The sequence below is a fragment of the Trichechus manatus genome, unplaced genomic scaffold (genome assembly GCF_000243295.1).
Source record: "Trichechus manatus latirostris isolate Lorelei unplaced genomic scaffold, TriManLat1.0 scaffold00100, whole genome shotgun sequence".
Taxonomy (NCBI): Eukaryota; Metazoa; Chordata; class Mammalia; order Sirenia; family Trichechidae; genus Trichechus; species Trichechus manatus.
In genome coordinates this window covers 1,224,541-1,235,418 of record NW_004444036.1, presented here as the reverse complement: position 1 = coordinate 1,235,418, position 10,878 = coordinate 1,224,541, and the positions used below count along the sequence as shown (strand labels likewise).

General features: G+C 46.6%; 1 protein-coding gene across 1 annotated transcript in view; it reads right to left on the bottom strand.

Annotated features, from left to right (window-relative positions):
- NHS (NHS actin remodeling regulator) overlaps positions 1-10,878 on the bottom strand; it is a 388,389-nt gene that overhangs the window by 373,761 nt on the left and 3,750 nt on the right. Inside the window, exon 4 of the mRNA XM_012557402.1 lies at positions 10,644-10,868. Coding sequence (XP_012412856.1) covers positions 10,644-10,868 — 225 coding nt within the window. The remainder of the gene's footprint in view (positions 1-10,643; positions 10,869-10,878) is intronic.

The window sequence follows — 10,878 nt, the reverse complement described above, 5'->3', positions numbered from 1 at the left end:
ATATTAGAGATTTGAATTCCCTATCAGGTAGTTCTAGTGCCTTTTCTTCTATGGGAAAGTCATCTGGTGCTTTATTTTGGACCCCTACTGGAACCATCCTGTCCTGTTTTTCTAAATGTTTTGATATTGTCTGCTGTATTCGGGGCATTCGGTAGTTATTTTCCTCATTTATTGACTGTAGATTTGTTTGTTTCGTCCTGCTTTTTTGTTTTATTTGGCTATGTCTGAGCAGGCAGGCTGTGTGTTCTTTGTTGTTTGCTCATCTTTGGGCACGATACTTTTCACCTCCTTCTCCAGTTGGCATGGTCAGTTGGTCATATATGGTACAGCAGGGCAGGTCTAGCTGAAGAGGAGTTGCTGGGATGGGTTGTTTGTGGCAGTTACTACGGCCACCAGGGCTGGCCAGTATTCAGTGCAGGGCAGGTTCTTGTAGGCCATGCCTGGGCTGCTTGGTGGTGTGATGCTCAGTGCACAGTGCAGGTAAGCAGGATGGAGGGGGGAGATTATGATGTGCGATGCTAAGATGGGTATGGGAGAGAGGAACAGGAGCCAAAAGCATACAAAAAAAAAACAGTGCTAGGGGAGTTTGCCATTGGAGTGGAGAGATGAGAGACTATGAAATGGAGAAAAACAAAAAGGAGAAGAAGAAAAAAGGAAAAAAATGAATAAATAAAAAATTAGAAAGAAAGAAGAAAAGAAAAGCTTCCAGGGATCCCTCCAGTGCTGCCAGGTATGGGGAAGTTGCTTCCAGGCTGTAAAGTACAGCCTGGCTAGAAGGGGTAGTGGTGTCACTCAGCACCACATATTCAGGGGACAGGACTAGAAGGAAAATATAGAGAGACGATAAACTGAGTAATGAAGAAAGACAAAAAGGGAAAAATAGGGAAAAGAAAACAAAACAAATAAATAAAAAAGAACAAGCAAAACAGAAAAAAAAGGCCCCCCCCAAAAAACATGAAAAAAGTAATGCCCTCAGGGATCCCTCTGCACGTCTGCACAAACTGAGGGGCTAGGTCCCAAGCCGGGCAGTACTGCCCAGCTAGAACGGGCTCCCAATTCAAGAAAAGAAAAAGAAAACAAACAAGTAAACAATTCAAAATGAACAAACAAAAAGCCCCGGGATCCCACCAGTGTGGCAGCACAGGCCAGGAAGGAGTTTCACATTCGAGCAGCGTTTCACAGCCTTTCAGGAAGAAGCATAGATGGTGCACGGAGCCAGATATTTGAGAGAAAGGAGGGGGAGGTGGTGAGAGGTAAGGAAGAAATCTAAAGAAGCAGAAAAAAGCTACACCAGCAGCCAACAAATGGCACTTAGGGAGCCAGCCAGTGCAGGTGGGTGGAATCCAAGCGACACTGGAGTAAAGGTGGTGCTTCCTGGCCAAGAGACTGGCCACAGGAAGCAGAGCAGGCCGAGTGGGGGTAAAGAAGGGTGGGAAGTGGGAAAGCGTATATCGCTGGTTACTGGTTGTTCTGTCTCCTGCTGCAAGCTCCATAAAGCTGCTTTCTCGTACCCCCATTCGCTGATCTCTGATAGGAGTCCAAGATGGTGGATCTGTGCTGCTTTAGCTGATAGGAGACCTCTGCATGTATCTCTCTTCGCTCTCTGTTCTCTGTCAGTTTCTTATTCCATTCAGTGCTTGGCTGAGTTCTTTATCTCTTCATTTGATGCTTAGGGTTTCAGGATTGCCGTTTTCTCTGTTTGGCTTAGTTTTTCGGATCTTTGCTGTGGAGGGACAGCACGGTGCTTCTGCCTATAGCGCCATGTTGCCTGGAAGTCTGTGTATAAATTTTTGTATGAGAAACTGACTTGAACTGTAAACTTTCACTTAAAATGCAATTTTAAAAAAAAAAGATGTCCCAGAAAAGAGGTTATAGGCAGATTCCACATGGCTCCAGACGATAGAACTAGGACTAACAGGCAGGCATTACAAAATTTAAGGCTCAATGGAGGCAAGGACTGTTTGAGAACGGCAACTATCCAGCAATAAATTGGGAACAGTGGGTGGGACCATTTTCCATTCCCAGGAGTCTCAGAGGGCATAGAAACCAGAGGGACTACCATTTGGGACACCTTAAAAAAGACTCTGACTCTAGGTGGGAGATTGGATTTGATGGGTGCTAAGGTCTTTTCCAACTTTAAGATCCCAAGATTCCATGATTCTTGTTAAATTCACTTCATTCTTGGTTAATTTCACTTTGAATGACTTAGGCACTGAAGAAGTTGTAAGAAATTTTTCAGCATAAAGAGCCCAGGACATTGAATTGTTATTGCAGAATACCCAAACCTTCTCATGTTTAGTAATGTATTAAGAAATGAACATTAATGTAATAGAAATAAAAATTGGCCATGCCTGTCACAGTCATTCACAAAGATGAGCTGGACGAGGTCCCTGCCCTCTGTGGGCTTACAGTCTGGTGGGAGGGCTCTCCAAAACATTGTTTCAACAAATTCAGACCCTAGAATGAGATCTTTAGATTCCTGAAACCATTCTCGCCTCATGAATTTTTATTTCCATTTATTACCAAGATGGGATCCATGACGAACTGTTGATGCAAAAAGAATCTTCAGGAATTTTTGTGATTGATGGTTTGCACCAGGCATACTCTTCCCATTATTTTTTAATAGCATGACACACAAAATCTTACGTCTCGTGATTTTTTTAACAGAGTAAAAAGAAATTAAACTGAACGGTCATAATGAAATTCCAACTATCTTTAGATCTTTTGCCCATTTTGTAAATGGGTTGTTGGTTTTCTCATTGTTGAGTTTTAATTTAAGACCAACTATGTTTAAAACTGTCCTTGTCCCTAAAATTCCAAGGTGTGGCAGGAAGTTAGCAAATCCTCTAGACTCTTGGGTTAACATGGAACTACAGGAGAGATTTTATGTTACTGCAATTTAAAGGTAAGGGCCATTAAAGGTAGACTGGAAGCTCTGAGACTGAAGACGTTTCTAAAAGCTCATATGGACTTTACACCTTTCTGATGTCATGTGGAAAAGACCTCCACACACAGGAAGAAAGACATCTTTATTGTTACCATCTTAGCAACGTCAGTCCAATGGAATTTCCTAGGTGAAGGATTTCCTAGGTAAAGTAGCTCAGTAGTTTTGATTTAAAAGCCCAATCCAAAAGAAAAGTATAGCAAGAAATGTGTTGCTCTTACTGGTTATGAGGAAATTACAACCATGAATTATTAACCTTTGAAAGATTGCTTTTTTCTCAGTTGTTCTGTGATGGGTTTAAAAACAGCTTTCAGTGGAGCTGTTAGGATCTCAGAATGCCTCAGAAAACTCACTGAGCAGAGCCAGAAGGAAGAGAAACCTAACCATAGTTACTGAAACATCCAAGGAAACACATTAACCAGACTGTGAAAGTTTTTTTTCGAGTGGCAGAATGAACAGAATGGGGAAGAAAAAGCAGGACCATCCTCACCAAAGCAGAATGGACTGATAATCAGCGTTGCCATACCAACTCAAAATGATCAATTCACCCAATGTGTTACTTCAAAGTTTCTTTCAGGATTTAGCAGTTTCTGTGTCTGCTCTTGAGTCCGTGGGTGGTGCAAATGGTTAATGTGCTTGGCTGCTAACCGAAAGGTTAAATGAAGGTTCGAGCCTATCCAGACATACCTCAGAAGAAAGGCCTGGCAATCTGCTTCCAAAAAAATCAGCCATTGAAAACCCTATGGTACACAGTTCTACCCTGACACAATGGGGTTGCCATGAGTCAGAATCAACTTGATGGCAACTGGTTTTATGTCTGCTCTGGCTAAAATTATGCTTCTCAAATAGGGATTTTGGATCTCCTCGAGCTGTCTCTGATCCAGTCCATAGAACAATAAACAGCACTGTCAAAGGCTGCATGATGGAACATTGAGGAACTGAGAGGGTGTGTCTTCACCATAGACTTGAGTTCCTTCCATGCCCCTTCTCACCACTGAAGCATTGAAGATCTCCTCCCATGCCAACAGAGAGGTTCAAGCTGTGAATTTGCTAAAGGGCAGTAACAAGTATTTCTAGACCAACCACAGAGCATTCTGGCAGGTAGTGGGAATGTGGCTAATATGATAATCCTAGAGGAAATAGTTTAAGGAAACAGTGAGAAACATCACCTCTACCCCCCAGCCCTAGGTTTTTGCCTAGATTATCTTCGTTTGAGTTTCCCTAGAAGCAAACCCTAAGACAAGGATTTGAGTACAAGTAGTTTATATGAGAGGCGATCCCAGGAAACAGCCATAGGTGAGTGCGAGAAAGTAGCTGCAATACCTACAGCTGAAAAAGGATTCACGTCTACAATATATAAAGAACTCCTACAGCACAACAAGGGAAAATACAAAGAACCTTACTGAGAAATGAGCAAAGGCCATGAACAGTTAATTCACAAAAGAGATTATCCAAATGGTAAAAAAAAAAAAGAAGAAGAAGAAGAGGTGTCCAACCTCACAAATTAAAACCACAGTGAGATTTTATTACATACACACCAGTGTGGCTACAAGCAGAAAGACAATACCAGTGTTGGTGAGATGTGGAGCAACTGGAATTCTGGGAATATAAATTGGTACAATCAGGTTAGAAAACTGTAGGTAGTATCTACTACAGCCAAACATAGCCATCCCCTGACCCAGCAATTCCATTTCTAGATATATGCCAAACAGCTGTGTGCACATAGGCTTACCAAAAGACATGTACGAAAATGTTCATGGCAATAGCCCCAAACTGGAAACAACCCAAAGGTCCATCATCGGGAGAATGGCTCATCTAATTGTGGTATATGCACACAATGAAATTTTATTCAGTGATGAGCACAAACATCTACTTACAGCTACTTCTGTACTAGACAACATGAAACAATCTTATAAACATCACGTTGAGTGAACAATGCCAGACACTAAAAAGTACATACTGTATGATCGCATTTATATAAAGTTCAAAAACAGGAAACTCTAATTGATAGAGATGGAAGTCAGGCCATTGGTTACCTTGGGGGAGGGGGTAGTGACTGGAAGGAGGCTTGAATGGCAATTTCTAGAGTGCAGTAATATTCAACCTCTTGATCTGGGTGGTGATTACACGAGTATGTTCACTTTGTGAAAATTAACCAAGCTGTACGTGTATGACCTGTGCACTTCTCAGTAGATAATGTTAAACTTCAATATAAAATTCACTTAAAAAATTAATAACTAAACATAATCAGTAACCAAAAAGCCAACATCACTAAAATTTCTAAGGATGAACAGCTCGGGGTCGAGGCTGATGAAGTAATTCCAAAGTTTCAGGTTTGAGTGACAGAAAAGCTAGACTCACTTCAAGTTTATGACCATCAATCTCAGAAGGCTCTCGGCACAGCCAAATAACACTACTACACTTCCTTCGTGCACCTGCGTCCCCCTCTAAGACAAATAATAGCACTTTTCCTTCTCCTCGCATATCTCCAACCCCCTCCCAGCTGATGGCCTCGCCACATACTTCACAGAGAAAACTGATGTGATCGATAAGAACATCATCTTGCCATGAGACCAGAAGAACTGGATGGTGCCCGGCTACCATTACTGAACATTTTGATCAAAGATTCCATAGGAGAGTCCTGAACAAAAGAGGGAATATGCAGAACAGAATTTCAAATTCTCATGAACTCTAGACTTTCTGGAGCGATGGAGGGTGCGTGAACTCCTGAAACTATGGTCCTGAGATAATCTTTAAACCTTAAACCAAAAATATTCCCTGAAGTCATCTTAAAACTGAACAATAGTTTAGCTTAACTAGTAAAAAAGGACTGCCTTGAGCATTATGCTCTTTTAAGAACTATCTGTATGGGATCAAGTTACAACAGCAACTCGAAAGATTAGATAGGAACCTTAGGGGGCAGTAAATTTATGTTAACGGGGGAGAAACAACTCAGAAAAGGAGAGTGAGAATGGTTGTACAACTCGAAGAATGTAATCAATGTCACTAAATGGTATGTGTAGAAACGGTTGAATTGGTGTATGTTTTGCTGTGTATATTCTTAACAACAACAAAATAAATAAAATTTATTTAAAAAAAAGAACATCTCATCTGTCAGTCCAGCAGCCACCTGCATCTCTGCCTGAATCCTTCATCTTCCCTCCAGTTCCCGTGAATGAAACTCCCCGGCGCCTGTCTACACCAACCCCTCCACCTCCACTGAGGCTCTGATCCCATCGCCTCTCACCTTCTCAAGAACTTCCATAAGTACTTCATTCCTTTTCCAGCATCATCAATTTCCCCCTCGCCATGGAAGCCAAACATGCTTAAATGTCTACAACTATTAAGCAAACCTCCCTTTTCCCTGTGTACTCCTCTCCAGCCACTGCTTCATTTCTCCATTCCCCTGCAGAGCAAAACTTCATACAAGAGTAGTCAATCGTCAGTATCTCATCTTCTGCTCCCTCCAGATCTCTCTCCAAGCTCTCTTATTTGGGTTTGGTTCCCATCCCTCCACCCAAATGGAACCTATGAAGGCTACTAATTACTTACCAAACTCAGTGGTCACTTCTCAGTCCTCATCTTACTCTCAGAAGCATTTGATCACGTTGACTTCTCCCCCATTTTTGAATCGTCTTCTCCTGGCTTCCATCACACCACCCTCTCCTGGTTTTTCTTCTACCTGGCTGGCTGCTCTTTTTCAGCCTCTCACCTCCACTACAAGATTTCCAAGGTTGGGTGGCCTCAGGCTCAGACCTGGCCCTTTTGTCTTTCCTATCTACACTACCCTAGCTTGAAGGCTTCAGATAGCATCTCTACCCTTATGTCTCCCATTGACATCTCTCCCTGGACCTTTTACCTGAGCTTTGGACCCACACCTCTAATTGTCTCAAACATCTCCACTTGGTTGTCTAAGACACATCAGGCATCTCAAACTTAACATGGGCCAAAAAGAAAACTATTGATTCCACCCCCTCCACAATAAAACATGTACTCTCCCACTCAAAACAAAAGAAAGAAAAAAAACACTGCCTTCGAGTCAATTCCGACTCATAGCAACCCTATAGGACAGAGCAGAACTGCCCCATAGAGTTTCCAAGGCTGTAATCTTTACGGAAGCAGACTGCCCCATCTTTCAGCTGGTGGGTTCAAACTGCAGACCTTTTGGTTAGTAGCTGAGAGCTTTAACCACTGCACCACCAGGGCTCCTTCTCTCTCCCACTAGTCCCATTTCAGTAAATATTACCATTTTATATGAGTTGTTTAAGCCAAAAAACTAGGAGTCATCCTTAATTACTTTTTTCCTCTCACACCCTGTACCCAGTCCAATCAGTAAACACTGTCATTTCTATTTCCAAAATGAATTCAGAATCTAGCCACTTCTCAGCATCTCCGCAGCTACCACCTTAGCTATCATCACCAGCCACAGTGGCCAATTGGCCTACCGGACTTGATTCCAGAGTGACTCTGGTAAAATGTAAGTCAGATCCTGTCACTCCCTGCAAACCACCTCCCAGGGTGCTTCAGGGCAACAGGAAGCACCTGTACTGTCCAAGGAGAAGCAGCAAGCCCACTGACTGCATGGGGAACGGTGACCTGGGTGGGAAGGCTCTATAGGGAGTGTAGAGAAACACAAATACCCTCAAAGTGGGAGAAAAGGGAAGGTGCTTCACTTTTAGGTTTCTTTTCCCTTTGAAACCCCCTAGGCCTTCAGCAATGCCAAAAGGAGGTGGATGATGTAGCAGATGCCACTGGTGCCTCACTCATATGCCCTCTGCCCTTCCCAAAGGACACCTGTGTAATTCCTGTACACACCATAGGTTTTTTGCACCTCTCTGCCTGAGACAGTTCTCTGGCCCTGGGAGCATGCTGGGACCACACATGGGGCAGGCCCCAGAAGCCAGGGAGGTCATGCTCCAGATGCTAACTTCCCTGAGGGAGGGAAGTTGGTGGATAAATATTCTTGCTTCCTCACTCCCCAGTGGAACAATTTTGAGGTATGTTCTCAGGGAGTCCCCAGCTGGGTTGAATCCCAGTTGTCCACAGTGGTAACTAGCTGAATAACACACCACGCATTGTGTACTGACTTTCACTCCTTCTCTGCCTCACTTTCCTACTTCTTCCCTGTGCTTCTGGGAATCCCACTGCAAATAAACTACTTGCACCAAAATCCTTGTCTCAGGCTCTGTATTTTGGGAAAGCCGAACTAAGACACATAACCTTGTGCATTTCCTCCCAAAGGTAATGCCTTTTACAATATCAAACAAGAACAATACCATCCTAAACACATACGGACAAGAGGGAAGATCTAGACACAGACTGAAGATAGCCTTCTTAGAAAGATTAAAAAATAATAGATTTTAAGTCTGTCCTTTGATATTATATTACCAGTTACCAGTTGCCTTTGAGTCAATTCCAACTCATGGCCACCCCATGTAGAACTGGGCTCTATAGAGAGTTTTCAAGGCTGTGACATTTTGGGAGCAGATTGCCAGGCCTGTCTTCTGAGGCACCTCTGGGTGAGTTCAAACCCAACCTTTTGGTTAGTAGCTCAGCTCTTAATGGTTTGCCACCCAGGGACTCCTCAGTATTATTTAGCCCCGTCTTTATTTATTCAGGAGCGATGGTGGCATAGTGGTTAAGAGCTCAGCTGTTGACAAAAAGGCCGGCAGTTCAAATCCACCAGCCACTCCTTGAAAACCCTATGGGGCAGTTCTACTCTGTCCTATAGGGTCACTATGACTTGGAATTGATTCAAGGGCAACGGGTTATTTATTCATGTATAAATATGCATAAATAGAGTATATATTCATCAACTGTATGTATGCAGACACTGAAGATCCTCTTTTCTCCATCAGTCACTAGTTTGCACCCCAATTAAAAGGACTTGAAAAGACTGTGTTAAATGCCGGGCACACAACTGCCCACTGCTGCCTCTAAAGAAAGAGGGGAACGGAGGGCATATTCTGATCCTGCTCCAGGACTGAGTTTCACTTGTATGAAACCTAACTTAAGGAGCAATGAGACATAAGCACACGGGCACACACACACACACACACACACACACACACACACACACACACACACACGGGAAATCTAGACACTGCTCGACAGTCTGCAAAACTTCCCTCCAGCTCTTTTGAAGTGAAATCACCACTCGCCCCAACCACACTCCCCAGAACTCAGCGCTGTTGAAAGTGAAGGGCTTGTCCCTGCTGTGCGGTTGGGGTAAAAAAGGAGGCAGGATTAAAGCGCTCATTTCAAGTCCCTAAAGTAAAATACGACTTGGCCCACGGCAGTCCTAATTCTTTCCAGAACTCATCCCCGGAATTGCCCTTTTAAACAACCAGTCATTAACTCAACTCCGGGTCTTTTACAGCTGCGAAAACCGATCGCGCACATCATTTATTCATTACGCTTATTGTTATTGTTATTGCAGAAAAGCGGTGAATTCCCGGGGCGGAGTTCAAAGCTTTGGTCAGAGGAGGGGTGGGACGCGCGGGAAGGGGGAACAGCCAGAAGGCCGGGCCGGACTTCAGGGCCAGGTGCCCGGAAACCCCGGGGGACCAAGGCCACAAATGCGCCCCCACCCCGCGCACTCCGCGGCCACCGCGCACCGGCGCAGCTGCTGCCGCAACCGGGGAAGCTTCTTATGTAAGCCAGACCCGCTGACATCACCTACGCCGCGAGCGTCGCAGCCGGACTAAGCGCCAAGAGACCCGCGCGCCGCCCGGGTCGTGCCTCAGTGATGCCGCCGCCGCCAGGTTTGGGCGACGGTCCGCCAGAGAACCAGCCTGCGAGCCCCTCTGAGGGCAGATAGCACAGAATGGCCATTTAGAGGGAGCCCTGTGCTGTCGCAACAGTGAAGAGGCGGCAAAGGGGCCCAGGGGTCTCCCAGACCGCCTCCCTCGCCCCCTTCCCGAGCCTGGCAGGACTAGTTCATGCCTAAACCAACACGGCAATAGAGTTCGGCGACAGGGAATCTAGGGGTCCGCCTGCGGGACCCTCGGAGAGCAGATGGCACAGAAAACCATTTAGTAGGAACCCTGGGCTGCTCCGGGCAGCAGAGGCCCGAGGGTCTCCTCGCTCTCCCCGGGCCCGGGACCTCCTCCCCGTTCCCGCGTCGCCGCGGGGCCACTAGGGTTGAAGCCCAGCACTTCAGAGTTCGCTCCAGAGACGAGCGGCGCCGCGCTCTGTGTCGCACACGATCATAAGATACAAGTTCGGGACTCAGCGCAGCCCCTGAGGTCACAGCAAGAGTGACAAAACCGCCGCGGCGCTGCAGAAGCCCCGAAAGCACAACCACCAGCCTTGGAGCCCCCTAAACACACGTGGATGGGGTCGGCTAAGGGGCTCTGAGCAGGGCTACTGGAAATGACTGGAGTGGCCCCCTGGGGGAAGGATGTGGACGGCGCGCCCCGGAGGCGACCGACAGACCCCTCTGCCCATGTGCCCATTAGCGCGCCCTTTGGGCCCCTCCGCGCTCGCTGCTGCCTGCGAGTTCCGAGGCGGCCCTTCAACTTTCCCTGCTGCTCGCCCGCCTCCCTACCTCGAGTTCTGGCCTGGCCACCCAGCCCGGGGATAGGGTTGGAGGGAGAGGAAGGAGCGAGCTGCGGCGGGCGCGCCGCTGCGGGGCTGGGATTGCGGCAGCCGGGGAGGGCGCGAGGGCGCGGCGCGGGAGGAAACGGGCGGTACTCACGCACTGCCTCCTGCTTGGGGTCCAGCGTGCCGAGGACGCGCTGCACGCCGCCCAGCTTGCCCTGCAGCGCCCAGACGCGACGGTGGGTGAGCTGGATGTCGCTCTCGAGCTCCTGGAAGAGGCTGCACGCGTGCCGGGCCACGTCCGAGAGCTGCCGAAGCACGCGGGCCAGCGCGGCGTTGCTGACGGCGCACAGGTCCAACATGAGCAGCACGGCAGCCGCCGCTGAGGACGC